Here is a 15,417-nt window from a genome sequence, read left to right on the forward strand (position 1 = left end):
AAATGGACTTCGTTGCTTCAAAACACGTTAGACAACCATCGTCATCTTCCTCCATTTGTAGAAGAGCCCACACCGAAAATACTTTTCGTGTCACAAAATCAGTGGGTAACAGTTCACGATGACACTGAATTTTGTACGGATAGCATTGTATGGCATTCCTTAGTGTTCTCCAAATAGTAGAGCGTGGAATGCCAGTGCGACGTGCGACTTGATGAGCGGTGTCTTCACCATGTGGGCATGAACAGGCTGAAGTCTCCATCTCTTCCAGATCTGTCATAGCACAATAAGCACCTGTGTCTGGTCGCCCACCAGTGGCTTCCAACTTCGTGATGATTTTCTTCACATTGACACTTATAATAGGACCTTTACCCATTCGAATACCCTGTTAGTAATGCTTCACAAACAGTGACTTTTCTGTTAAAGTCGAAATGCCGCCATTGCTGGCACATCTGACTCCTTCTCTCACTGCAGCTCATTTTTTACATGATTCTCATGCGGTCTCACTGACGTGTTGCTGTCTAGCGCCATCTGTTGGGCTCTCTGCCTACATTACTCCATGAATTAATGTAATTGCAAATGAATAACATACTTTGCAGTCGCCCTGTATATTAACGGATATAAAAATAATTACGGATTATTCATTGATTATCCCATGTATTTCTGCATGTCGTTTACCATGATATCGCGTAAGCACTTGGCAGAGTGTCTGTAGTAATCTCGTCCTCTACCACTGAATTGGCGGGATGAACTGGAAATAGTCACTGCATGACAGTAATGGAGCATCTCCGGCGGTATTCCGCAAGGTTACCGCCCTTCGATTGTGCCGTTCCAGCACTAATTGAAGTGCTAGGTTTTTCAGGTGCCAGCCAGCCAGCCAGCCGAGCAGCAGCAGCAGCGGTCCCGGTCCCAGCCAGCAGCAGCGGTCCAGTCAGCAGCAGCAGCGGTCCAGCCAGCAGCAGCAGCGGCAGTCCAGCCAGCCAGCCAGCCAGCCAGCCAGCCCAGCAGCAGCAGCAGCAGCAGCAGCCCCGGCCCCGTCCGCGGCAGCGGCAGCAGCTGCGGCGTTCCTGCCACCCGCCGTCGCCGTCGCCGTCGCCGTCAGCGCCAGCAGCGTGGGACTCTGGTCTTCGTCCGTCTTCGTCTTCCTCCGTCTTCGTCTTCCTCCGTCTTCGTCTGTCCCAAGTTTTTGTCCTTTCTTTTTCGTCCTGCGCGTTTTTGTTTCTCCCTGTCGTCATGTCCACCCCCACCACCACTACCACCACAGCCATCGTTTATACTTCCCCCTCCGCCGCCACCACCACCATAACATGGTGTGCCCAGCCACACCCCCCTCTTTCCATCCCGCCTCTTCGCACTCTCCCTTCACCCTCGCTCTTTGTCGCCCCCTCTCCAGCTTCTTCCTCCCGCTCCTCTCCCTCTGACCCTTTCCCCCCACTCCCCCGGCCTGTCACTGCCGCTCTGGCTAGGGTGGTGGCCCGTTGGGCCACTGCCCATGCCCATCTCTCCCCATCGCCTTCGCCATCACCACTACCACCGTCGCCGTCGCTGTCGCCTTCACCGTCACCATCTCCAGCGCCGACTGCTGCGTCCACGCTGGGACCTGCCCCTTCCCGTCACCTCCCTATAGCTCCCGTCCCTCATGTCACCACCCACCCTTCTGCCACCGTTAAATGCCCTAGTGGCACCACCACCTCCTCCGCTCCCAAAAAGGCCCCGCCGCATCCTCCTTCCCCCCCCCCCCAGAATGCCATGGATGTCTCCACGCCTGACCCCAATCCCTCCGCCTCCTCCTCCTCCTCCTCCTCCTCCTCCTCCTCCTCCTCTTTATACAAACACCTCCTCTCCCATCCTGATCCTTCCCTTCTCGATGCCCGGAATCTCTCCCTCCTCCTCTGCCAACACTTCCCTGGTGCTCCAATCTCTCTCCTCACTCCCAGATGAGATTCCATTCTCATCTCCTCCCCCAGCCCAACCCTCCATACTGACATCCTCTCCCACCTCCCCATCACCCATTTTGGCCCCAACGCCTCCCTCACCCCTGCTCCTTCTCCGTCCCCTACCCGCCAACCCCTACCCCCGCATTGCCCGCCAACCCTCACCGCCGTGATCACTCGGCTTAGTCTGACGATCACGGAGGAGGAGGTGTTGTCGGAGCTCAAGGTGCATCCCACGCTGGAGGTGCGAGCGGTCCGCCGCATTTTCAACTCGGCTGGCCCCACTCGCCTTATGCGGGTTTTCTCTGAGGACGCCCCCTCCATTGACCGTCTCCTGAAGGAGGGTGCCCTCCTCTTCAACCAGCGCTACAAGGTCGACACCTCCCATTCCCGTCCTCAATCCCTGCGCTGCCAGAGGTGTCTGCGCTATAACACACCCAACAGCCGAGTGCTGCAAGGCCCCCACCTGCCCGCATTCTAGGCAGGCGCACTTCCTCCGCCAGTGCCCTAACTTTCAATCCCCTCCCTCCTGCAATACCTGCAATCTCCCCCATCCCACCTACTCCCAAAAGTGTAAAGCCTGACCCCCTCCGACCACTCCTGAACTCACCATCCCTGTCCATCCTCTGGATGCCCCCACCCCTCCCGGCAATTCCCTTCGCCCACCCCTTACCGCTGAGGACATCATCAGATTCCTCACCATCGTCCTTCAGAATGTTCATCCTTTTCAGCGCCCCCACACTCTCCGACAGATATCCCTCGCCACCCGTTCCATTTTACAACCCAAAATGTACGCCACCTACTCCAACAACCAGGCCCATTTCACCTTATCCTGTCTTGACACCCTTGTCTAAATCCCTGACATGGCGCGACAGCAACGTATCCTTTTCAACAGTATCTGCTCCCTTCCCGCCAACAAGAACCTCTTCCTGCACACCCTTGCCACCCACCACGTGGATGCCTTCCTCCTCAATGAAACCTTCGTCCAACCCCACCACACCGTCCACACTTCGCCCTATCTCCTCCACCACTCTCATAATCCCCTCCCGCTTGCGCGTGGCGGAGTTGCCATTGGTCACCACCGCCAGATCCCCATTCGGCTCCAACCTCTCCTTCCCGACCCCACCGAACAACTGATCCTTAGTCTCTTCTTCCCCGGCCTTACCGTTACCTGCGCCACCATCTATGTCCGCCCTAACGCCCCTATTCCCTTCAACTTCCTCTCCCACATTGACCGTACCTTCTCCTCCTACGTGATCGCCGCCGACCTCAAGATCCATAGTCGTTCCGCCGCCCAGTTACGGCGGTGGCATCGGTTCCTCTCCTCCCTTCAAGGCGACCTCATCCCCATCCCCCAGCACACCCATCCCGAATCCAACTCCACTCCCGATGTTATCCTTTCCTCCCCCAACCTCCTTGGCCGCATAACGGTGGATGTCCTGGAGCCTATTGGTAGCGACAATCTCTACATCTACATCTACATTTATACTCCGCAAGCCACCCAACGGTGTGTGGCGGAGGGCACTTTACGTGCCACTGTCATTACCTCCCATTCCTGTTCCAGTTGCGTATGGTTCGCGGGAAGAACGACTGTCTGAAAGCCTCCGTGCGCGCTCTAATCTCTCTAATTTTACATTCGTGATCTCCTCAGGAGGTATAAGTAGGGGGAAGCAATATATTCGATACCTCATCCAGAAACGCACCCTCTCGAAACCTGGCGAGCAAGCTACACCGCGATGCAGAGCGCCTCTCTTGCAGAGTCAGCCACTTGAGTTTATTAAACATCTCCGTAACGCTATCACGGTTACCAAATAATCCAGTGACGAAACGCGCCGCTCTTCTTTGGATCTTCTCTATCTCCTCCGTCAGACCGATCTGGTACAGATCCCACACTGATGAGCAATACTCAAGTATAGGTCGAACGAGTGTTTTGTAAGCCACCTCCTTTGTTGATGGACTACATTTTCTAAGCACTCTCCCAATGAATCTCAACCTGGTACCCGCTTTACCAACAATTAATTTTATATGATCATTCCACTTCAAATCGTTCCGCACGCATACGCCCAGATATTTTACAGAAGTAACTGCTACCAGTGTTTGTTCCGCTATCATATAATCATACAATAAAGGATCCTTCTTTCTATGTATTCGCAATACATTACATTTGTCTATGTTAAGGGTCAGTTGCCATTCCCTGCACCAAGTGCCTATCCGCTGCAGATCTTCCTGCATTTCGCTACAATTTTCTAATGCTGCAACTTCTCTGTATACTACAGCATCATCCGCGAAAAGCCGCATGGAACTTCCGACACTATCTACTAGATCATTTATATATATTGTGAAAAGCAATGGTCTCATAACACTCCCCTGTGGCACGCCAGAGGTTACTTTAACGTCTGTAGACGTCTCTCCATTGATAACAACATGCTGTGTTCTGTTTGCTAAAAATTCTTCAATCCAGCCACACAGCTGGTCTGATATTCCGTAGGCTCTTACTTTGTTTATCAGGCGACAGTGCGGAACTGTATCGAACGCCTTCCGGAAGTCAAGAAAAATAGCATCTACCTGGGAGCCTGTATCTAATATTTTCTGGGTCTCATGAACAAATAAAGCGAGTTGGGTCTCACACGATCGCTGTTTCCGGAATCCATGTTGATTCGTACATAGTAGATTCTGGGTTTCAAAAAACGACATGATACTCGAGCAAAAAACATGTTCTAAAATTCTACAACAGATCGACGTCAGAGATATAGGTCTATAGTTTTGCGCATCTGCTCGACGACGCTTCTTGAAGACTGGGACTATCTGTGCTCTTTTCCAATCATTTGGAACCCTCCGTTCCTCTAGAGACTTGCGGTACACGGCTGTTAGAAGGGGGGCAAGTTCTTTCGCGTACTCTGTGTAGAATCGAATTGGTATCCCGTCAGGTGAAGTGGACTTTCCTCTATTGAGTGATTCCAGTTGCTTTTCTATTCCTTGGACACTTATTTCGATGTCAGCCATTTTTTCGTTTGTGCGAGGATTTAGAGAAGGAACTGCAGTGCGGTCTTCCTCTGTGAAACAGCTTTGGAAAAAGGTGTTTAGTATTTCAGCTTTACGCGTGTCATCCTCTGTTTCAATGCCATCATCATCCCGTAGTGTCTGGATATGCTGTTTCGAGCCACTTACTGATTTAACGTAAGACCAGAACTTCCTAGGATTTTCTGTCAAGTCGGTACATAGAATTTTACTTTCGAATTCACTGAACGCTTCACGCATAGCCCTCCTTACGCTAACTTTGACATCATTTAGCTTCTGTTTGTCTGAGAGGTTTTGGCTGCGTTTAAACTTGGAGTGGAGCTCTCTTGGCTTTCGCAGTAGTTTCCTAACTTTGTTGTTGTACCACGGTGGGTTTTTCCCGTCCCTCACAGTTTTACTCCGCACGTACCTGTCTAAAACGCATTTTACGATTGCCTTGAACTTTTTCCATAAACACTCAACATTGTCAGTGTCGGAACAGAAATTTTCGTTTTGATCGGTTAGGTAGTATGAAATCTGCCTTCTATTACTCTTGCTAAACAGATAAACCTTCCTCCCTTTTTTTATATTCCTATTAACTTCCATATTCAGGGATGCTGCAACGGCCTTATGATCACTGATTCCCTGTTCTGTACATACAGAGTCGAAAAGTTCGGGTCTGTTTGTTATCAGTAGGTCCAAGATGTTATCTCCACGAGTCGGTTCTCTGTTTAATTGCTCGAGGTAATTTTCGGATAGTGCACTCAGTATAATGTCACTCGATGCTCTGTCCCTACCACCCGTCCTAAACATCTGAGTGTCCCAGTCTATATCTGGTAAATTGAAATCTCCACCTAAGACTATAACATGCTGAGAAAATTTATGTGAAATGTATTCCAAATTTTCTCTCAGTTGTTCTGCCACTAATGCTGCTGAGTCGGGAGGTCGGTAAAAGGAGCCAATTATTAACCTAGTTCGGTTGTTGAGTGTAACCTCCACCCATAATAATTCACAGGAACTATCCACTTCTACTTCACTACAAGATAAACTACTACTAACAGCGACGAACACTCCACCAGCGGTTGCATGCAATCTATCCTTTCTAAACACCGTCAGTACCTTTGTAAAACTTTCGGCAGTATTTATCTCTGGCTTAAGCCAGCTTTCTGTACCTATAACGATTTCAGCTTCGGTGCTTTCTATCAGCGCTTGAAGTTCTGGTACTTTACCAACGCAGCTTCGACAGTTGACAATTACAATACCGATTGCTGCTTGGTCCCCGCATGTCCTGACTTTGCCCCGCACCCGTTGAGGCTGTTGCCCTTTCTGTACTTGCCCAAGGCCATCTAACCTAAAAAACCGCCCAGCCCACGCCACACAACCCCTGCTACCCGTGTAGCCGCTTGTTGCGTGTAGTGGACTCCTGACCTATCCAGCGGAATCCGAAACCCCACCACCCTATGGCGCAAGTCGAGGAATCTGCAGCCCACACGGTCGCAGAACCGTCTCAGCCTCTGATTCAGACCCTCCACTCGGCTCTGTACCAAAGGTCCGCAGTCAGTCCTGTCGACGATGCTGCAGATGGTGAGCTCTGCTTTCATCCCGCTAGCGAGACTGGCAGTCTTCACCAAATCAGATAGCCGCCTGAAGCCAGAGAGGATTTCCTCTGATCCATAGCGACACACATCATTGGTGCCGACATGAGCGACCACCTGCAGATGGGTGCACCCTGTACCCTTCATGGCATCCGGAAGGACCCTTTCGACATCTGGAATGACTCCCCCCGTTATGCACACGGAGTGCACATTGGTTTTCTTCCCCTCTCTTGCTGCCATTTCCCTAAGGGGCCCCATTACGCGCCTGACGTTGGAGGTCCCAAGTACCAGTAAGCCCACCCTCTGCGACTGCCCGGATCTTGCAGACTGAGGGGCAACCTCTGGAACAGGACAACCAGCCATGTCAGGCCGAAGATCAGTATCAGCCTGAGACAGAGCCTGAAACCGGTTTGTCAGACAAACTGGAGAGGCTTTCCGTTCAGCCCTCCGGAATGTCTTTCGCCCCCTGCCACACCTTGAGATGACCTCCCACTCTACCACAGGTGAGGGATCAGCCTCAATGCGGGCAGTGTCCCGGGCAACCACAGTCGTAGTCCGATCAGGGGATGCGTGGGACGAGCTGGCCGTCCCCGACAAACCCCCATCCGGACCCCCACAGTGATGCCCATTGGCAACAGCCTCAAGCTGTGTGACCGAAGCCAACACTGCCTGAAGCTGGGAGCGAAGGGATGCCAACTCAGCCTGCATCCGAACACAACAGTTGCAGTCCCTATTCATGCTAAAAACTGTTTTGCAAAGAACGTCTGAAATAATCTACAGAGAGCGCAAACAAATCAACAAAATTTAAACGGTTATTAAAATACAAGATTGCCTAGTAAATGCAGTAATGCTGCTACTTGCGCACTGCTGACACTGCTCGGCGGCGGAAGGAGACTACGCGAAATTACACTATTCAGGTACTAAAACGCGATGCTACACTCTCAAATACTATAACACGCCCGAAATTTATGAATTAAACAATGCAAGAACCAAAAACACGCAAAGAAATTAAGAATTAAACTATGTAACAAATGAGTGAGCTAGGAGTATACGTCTTGCTGCTGCAGCTGCTTATCCAACGGCGGCAGGGAGCACTGCCCACCGGTTGCTATCCCGACCTGTGGAAAACCTCCTGTATCCTGATGTTCCTTAAACCTGGCAAATCGCCGTCCGCCGCCCTGTCCTCCTCACCGTTTCAGACAGTCGTCGCCCCCGCCCTGACCATCGTCATGACCCTGCCCCTAAGTACATCCATGACTATTTCCGTGCCAACTCGAATGCCTACCGGGATACCCTTTCCACCCAGGTCGATAGCCACCCTTTCACCTGCCACCACCCTGACGATGTAACCCATGCCGCCTCCTTTCTCCAGCAGACCTTGCCTGAGGCCGTGGAGGCCCATGTCCCTACTGTCACCATTCACCCCCACCGTCCTACCTTACCCCCACAGGCCGTCCTCCTCCTCCGTGAATCTCGCCGTCTCTACCGTGCCTTCCTCCGCACGCGTGACCCGGACACTCTACGATGCCACTGGCAACTCCAGCGACACATTCGTAATTTGCTCATGGCTAAGAAACGCCGGGACTGGCGACAGACATGCACCCATTTAAATGCTACCCTACCTACCAACTCGTCCAAGTTCTGGTCAGCCTTCCGTCGCCTTACTGGATCTAAACCCTCCCCCTACTATCCTCTTCTGCATGATGATCACCCCTTCCCTGACTCCCTTAGTAAGGCCAATCACTTTGCCTCTTACCTCTCCGATGTCTTTTCCATCCCCGATGATCCCCAGTTCGATTACTCCCTCTTTCCGGATGTCCGCGATCGAACTGACACCTCTATCCCTCCCCTCGCTCCTGGTTTCCAGTACTTGGACAACATTGCACACACGGAACTCAATGCCCCTATCACTACACAGGATCTCATTGCTACACTCCGCACGAAACGCAACACTGCTCCTGGTCATGATCGTGTCACCTACCGTCACCTTCGTGAAGCTCCTGTCTCTTTCCTCTCCACCCTGGCCAGGCTCTACAATGTAGTCCTGTCCACCGGTTGCTACCCCGACCTGTGGAAAACCTCCTGTATCCTGATGTTCCTTAAACCTGGAAAATCGCCGTCTGCCGTCTCCTCCTGCCGTCCCATCATCCTTACCTCGGTCTTCAGCAAGGTCCTGGAATCTATCCTTGCCCGACGCATCCACCAGCATCTCCGCCAGCACCGCTTCCTTCCCGTTACCCAGTGTGGCTTTCGGCCATCATTCTCTTCCAACGACCTTCTCCTTCACCTCACTCATCTCCTTTCCGACCAGCTTAATTCCCGTCACTCTGCAATCTTCCTCTCCCTGGACCTTGAACGAGCTTATGACCATGTATGGCATTCCGGTCTCCTCTTCAAGCTCCAAACCTTCGCCCTTCCCATTAACTACGTCCGTCTGATCGGCTCCATTCCCTCCCGCCGTCCTTCCTATGTCACCATCCATAACACAGATTCCTACACCTTTTTCCCCTCCGCCAGTGGGCCCCAAGGCTCCGTCCTCTTCCCCCTTCTGTATCTTTTGTACACGGCGGTCATGCCGCTGCCGTCACCCCCCGTCCACTTTCTCCAGTTTGCCGATGACACAGCCTTCCTTGCCCTTGCCCCCACCCTGCAGCGCTCCCAACACCTTCTCCAATCCCATCTTGACTGATTCACCACTTGGTGCAACCAGTGGTTGCTCAAGGTCAATCCCTCCAAAACCCAGGCGATCATTGTAGGCAAAACCACCCCTTCCTTCCGCCTCCTTGATTTCTATCTCACCATCTATGGCCGTCCTATCGCCCTCACTCCCACCCTTAAGTACCTTGGCGTCACCCTCGACGTCGCCTCTCCTGGACTCCCCATCTCCAGACAATCCAAGCCAAGGCACGCTCCCGATTCCGTCTCCTCAAGCTCCTTTCCGGCCGTACGTGGGGTCTGGACCCCTCCACCATCCTCCACACCTATAAATCCCTCATCCGCCCCATCCTTTGTTATGCGCATCCGGCCTGGATCTCCGCTCCCCCTACCTTTTATAAATCTCAAATCCTTGAACGCCATGCTCTCCACCTCGCCTATCGCATCCGTCTCCCCTCCCCCACGCAGATCCTGTATGCTCTCATCCCCTTCCCCCACCTCCTTCTTTTCCTTGAAAGGATACGGATCCTGTACACCTCCCGCAAACTCCATCCTCCTCATCCGCTTGTCTCACCCATCCTCTCCCACCCCCGCCCGCTGCCGCGCCTGTATTCCCACGTCCCACCCGGTCTCCATCTCTCCACCCTCCTTACCCTCTCCCAACGTGGCTTCCGCCAGCTCCCCCTCCCTGATGATGTCCTCCTCCCCTCCATCTACCCCTCCTATTAATTTTGATTCTCCCCCCACTTCCTGTGTCCTTTCCTTTAGGCACCCTCCCTCCCTTCTCTCTCCTTTTCCCCCCATCCCCCTTCTTCCATCCCTCTTTCCCTGGGCTTCCCCTCCCCCTTCCTCCCTTCCCCCTATCTCCTCTGCCCATGGCATCTCTGCTATCCACTCTCCCTCTTCCTCCACCCCTCCTCCTCTCTTGGCAGGTCCCTGGACTCGCACACGTTCCGTTGACTTTCGCGCGCCGGAGATCATCGCCATCAGTGTCTCGTGTGTGTCGTCGTGTTTAGTGTTTAGTGTTCACCGTCGCACTCCATCGTTCACCTGTGCCATCGCCATCTTCAGTGTTTGTGCGTCGTATCAACAGTTTGTAGTGTGGATTATCGTCGAGTGTGAATGGCTCTGTGTTTGTCTTTATGTGTCTACTGTTTTATTGCCCACCGTTCTGTAACTTATGTGTCTTCTCACTGTTTTTTCTCATTGTGTATCCTACGGCTGAAGAGCAGCGTAGAGTGCTGCTGATAGCCTGCCTGTTGTACAGGTTTTCAAATAACAATAAAGAAAGAAAAAAAAGAGTAATGGAGAATATTAAAAAAACAGTGGCGCGCTGGAACGTTATGACAAGCAATTCCATCATGATGCTGAAAATGAAGTTATCCTTTTACACCAGCAAGAAAAAGTTTGTGTGTATGATATATATATATATATATATATATATATATATATATATATATATATATATATAAAAAGTGATGACGTGTACGCTTGGAAAAATCCTATCCTTCACCAGATAATTAGTGCCAAAGATGAGCACACAACGGCAATGCCATGCTAGCACAAAATTCTTTGATGCAATTACTCTATAACATGTTTTAAGTGCAGCTGCATCTGCATAAATTTATAAAGAGTAGGAACATGTAATGTTACGTTACTGTTTTAACCAAGCCGTCCTGTATCTTATGTAAAACCGATAAGAGAAAGTCACATTAAATAGGAATAAATTAATCTTCACCAAATAATGAAATGTGAATTAGCAGTAGCGATTGCCAACACGCTACTACTTAGGTTCTGATATACTGTGTTAAACTGCATGCGTAGCTAAATGAGAAACTACTGTGGTAGTAGGGTGAACACCACTGAGGACAAGGGCTGCGCTTGAGGCACTTGTAGGCTTCACTTCCAGAACTCGCCTTCGAAACTTCTCCTCATCTTGGACGAGAGGTTCTCATCTAGCTGAGTTGAACTTAGATGCACGCAAAAACGAGTTGTTGTTCTTGAGACAATGACAGATTTTTCAGACACTTCAGCTGCCACTTGCAGATTTTAAGTATGATGAGATCCAGCCGCAACAGTGAAGCGAACTGTAGGGCAAGAGGAAGTTTTCATAATGATGTTCAGTAATTCAAGTCTTCTTTTCGAAGTTTTATTTGCATTTTGACCTTCAATATGCTTTCGACTCCGGCAGTAGATGCACACGCTGCACATTCATATCCTTCCATTGCATTTCCTATCTCTATGCACTAATCTATGGCAATCATGTTACAACCTCCACGAATAATGTTTTGCTCAGATACCCATTAAATTTGAAATACCATTCCCGATTCCTTGTCCAAGTTTGCCAAGGATTTAGTTTATCGATTTCAGTTACTGTTAAATTCGTTCCTTATGTAATTTGATTACTTACGAGTAATGAGCTGAATTCAATGTGATCATTGGTTGATTTAGTCGTGAAATTCATCCATTAATGATTGATCTGCTGATGATTTACTTGTATAAATTTTTACAGGGCCTAAGTAATTTTTTAATTAAAGTATCCACTTAACTAACTGCAGCCACTCAATAAGAAAGGACTACATACAGGTTGCTAACACTGTATCTTTCCTTTGGTGTCAGACGTCACTTTGACTTCATTTAGCTTTTGTTGCTAAACTACATGCAAATTATCTTCAACTTTTGTGAAAACTGAATTAAATAATGTTGAATATTTCGGAAGTGTCTCTGCCAGCCTTCTGGAGTGTGGAAGATATAACGATTATCCACACTAGGCTGAACGATGTCGCGAAGGAAGGAAGGAAGGAACGAAGATTTGAATTTAATGGTCGGTCGACGATGAAGTCAAGACAGACTGAGCAAAAGCTAGGACTGGTGAGGGGAATCAATGGCGTCCTTTTCAAAGGAACCATTCCGGCATTCAGCTTAAGCGAATTAGGGAAATCATTTAAATCCCAAGTTGGATGGGGATTTGGAGCCCTGTCCTGCTGAAAGTGAGTCAATTGTCTTAGGGCTGTGCCACCTCCCTCAGTGCATTTACTTTTCGACCTGTTAGTACTGTGAATCATTTGGAAGCTGTACCCAGATACGAACCATGGTTTTGCAGAGGTAGGCCAATATAAAACCGTTCAGAAAAATGCTTTCGGCACTGTCTGGCAATCTAATCGTTTAAAAAAATTACTTCACCCCGACCACATTGGTGGTCACTTGCAGCATTTCTATAAAGTGCGGAATAACTTATTAACTTTAACACTTAAATCATATTGTATCTTGCAACTTTGGTTTTGTATACGGGTGTCGCTTGAAATTGACTAAAGGTCGAAACTAGTCACGATGTAACCAGAGAGGGTCGGTGTAGATCAGTGGAGATGTGATAGCGTTTACATCCTTCTCACATTCCGAAATACAGTTCTTTGGAGATTACAACGAAAGCATTCACCATTGTATGCATTTACAATTTATTCAGAAGTGTACGCCTCTGCCGCAGCAACTCGACTGTTCCACGCAAAAATGTCTACGAGGTGTACGTGATAGTACCCAATCTCGATAGTAGAACCGAATAGGAGCTTCCTAGAGAGGTGCTATGCAGGTGGCTCTGTACTCACATGTAGGATGGCAGCGGGAAGCCCTGTGCAGCGCACGGCAGCTCGACCGGCTGGCGGTAGTGGGCCTGAACATGGCTCCGCGAATCCGTGATACGTGGCGGCACCGAATTCTGCGGTGACGTCACGAGCAGCCTACGAGAAAAGACAATTATGTGGATCGTCACACACTTCTATAAAAGCTTCTTTTCATCACAATAATGGCGTTACAAACAACTGTTTGAATCAATAGCAACATTGGAAATGTGGTGGTGAATCAATCAGCGTTCAGTTTGGGGTCTAGTACTGTTTCTTACATACGCGAACCCCCGCTAGAGCTCTTCATAACATGTGTCAAGCAGAGCTGGTACTTCTTGCAGATGACATAAATATTATAATTAATCCGTTTCGGTTAGACACCAAGCCAATAAATCGTAAATTTCTTTTTCAAAGAATTAACAAGCGGTTTTCTGTAAACGTATTCTACCTTGATTTCGAAAAAAGCACTGTATGTTCATTTGTATACAATAAACCTAACCTGATTCACGATTTCGCTGTGCATTTTGCATTGAGCAATGTTTCAAATTTCGGGTGTGCAGCCACAGAGTTTCCATTTCTTCAGCCGATATTTCCTAAGAAGGTCGAAACACCGGTTGATGAGCTGGAGTTCCTGCGCCTGCACCCTCAAAATACTACGGATCAACAAACAGAACAACTACGCCAACGTGTGACGTCAAGTGTGCTGGACTGCTGTTGAAGTTTCTCGTCAATATTTTATAAAGCTTTAGTCTTCACTTACTTATTTTAAAGTTTATTTGCGTTAATATTTTATGTAAAAGTAGCTTAATAGTGGATTTTCATTAATCGCAGTCATTCTTCCTGTGTTATTAACTCGAGTGGTTTGTTATCCGAGAGTGTGTTTCCGTCGTTTGTCCAAGCCTCGCGCCTCAGTAATGTGCTTAAATTTTGCGGAGTGTAGTTGCAACTGTAGCGGTTGTTGTTGTTGTTGTGGTCTGCAGACCAGAGACTGGTTTGATGAAGCTCCCTGCGACTCTATCCTATGCAAGCTTCTTCATCTAACAGTACCTACTGCAACCTACATCCTTCTGAATTTGCTTAGTGTATTTATCTCTTGGTCTCCCTCTACGATTTTTACGGTCCACGCTGCTCTCCAATACTAAAGTGGTGATCCCTTGATGCATCAAGGGATCACCAATTTATTATTGGAGGGCAGCGTGGAGGCCTGTAGCGGTTATAAAGCTAAATACTGACAATGTTATTTGTGTTCTGTTGTACAGTTATTAAATTTAATAGTTTTCAGCGGTATTTCGTGCTGTTCATGACGAAATAACGATTTAATGAACTTTTGGTAACGTTCGCTTGCTGTGCGTTGAAGTCGTTTAGTAAACTTGGTGCTTTAGTTTTCATCTGACGTATCTTATTGTTTCTAGTAAAACATTTCAGTAAAATTTTCATTCAGAGTTTTAACTTCGTTGAGTATTACAGTGGCCGCGTGACTTTTTGGTTTTAGCTAATAATTTTGTGAAGTCTTGTTGGTATTGTTATTAGAATTTCGTGAAGTTTTGTTGGTGTTGTTATTAGCTGCGGCGTAACAGTATTAATACAAGTAGTTCCTTTCTTCGTAGACAGAGAATTTCGAGACGGCTATTGTTAGTTCTCTAAATAGTTCTACCGGTGTAACTGAACTTAGGTAACGTAGACTTATAGTTTTTTTCACTAACTGTAAAATTTTACCATGAGTGAGAAGTGTGGGCTCTATCGTAGGTTTGTGAGTAGTAGGTTACGGTGTGGGATTTGTTTAAAGTATTTTCATTGGGGGAATGCAATGGGCAAGCCAGTGGGCATTCTAACGAGATCCTCTCCTGGAAATGAAGAATCTGTAGTAGAAATAAGTTGATAGAGGTGCAGGAGCGTAAGATCTGTGCCCTTCAGGTGCAGTTACACTGCGCAAAGGAAGATCTAGGTAGGTTGAAGAGGGTGAAGGGTGGTAAGGAATGGGACCTGGCAGTTGGCAAGAAGACAGATAGGAGGAGGAGGTATTCAGACAGTTATAATTTGGATATATGCAATAGATTTGACCAACTGTCAGAGTTGAGTGGAGAGGAGCCTCTTGTAGCTGTAGATATAGGGAACATGCAAAAGTCCTCAGCAGTTAGGTGGCGTAGGTCAAGTGCAAAATCTAACAGAAGAAGAAGGTTCTGCTGCTACGTAGTTCGCACGGTAGAGGTGTGGGCCAGCAGTTTCAGGAAGAGTTGGGGAGTGGTCATTGTGAAGCCTAGTGCAGGGTTGGCTCCGGTGATTGACAGCATAGGGGAGTTAGTAGGAATTTTATGGAGGATCAGGTAGTGATAGTGGGTGGAGCAGGGAACAGTCTTGATAGAGTTGGGGAGTATGACCTGGTAAAGATAGCTACTCTATCTGGTGGCACTAATGTGCATTTCGTGCAACTGTGTCAGCGTCATGATCGGCCTCATTTTAATGCGGCTGTTAGGTGCGTTAACATGGGGATGGGGAGGGCGCTAATGGCACAGGGCGTGGGTCACATTTCAGTGGTGCCGTGGGGTCTATCAGTAGATCGGGTTTCATTAGGCATGGCCTGCACCTCAACAGGTATGGGTAGGGGAGGCTGGCAAAGCTTAT

The 15,417-nt window shown here is 48.8% G+C and overlaps 1 protein-coding gene across 1 annotated transcript in view; it reads right to left on the reverse strand.

Annotated features, from left to right (window-relative positions):
* Window positions 1-15,417, reverse strand: part of LOC126470960 (Down syndrome cell adhesion molecule-like protein Dscam2) — a 971,805-nt gene that overhangs the window by 432,594 nt on the left and 523,794 nt on the right. The window contains exon 3 of the mRNA XM_050099009.1: window positions 12,781-12,912. Coding sequence (XP_049954966.1) covers window positions 12,781-12,912 — 132 coding nt within the window. The remainder of the gene's footprint in view (window positions 1-12,780; window positions 12,913-15,417) is intronic.

Source organism: Schistocerca serialis, chromosome 3 (genome assembly GCF_023864345.2).
Source record: "Schistocerca serialis cubense isolate TAMUIC-IGC-003099 chromosome 3, iqSchSeri2.2, whole genome shotgun sequence".
In the NCBI taxonomy this organism is placed as follows: domain Eukaryota; kingdom Metazoa; phylum Arthropoda; class Insecta; order Orthoptera; family Acrididae; genus Schistocerca; species Schistocerca serialis.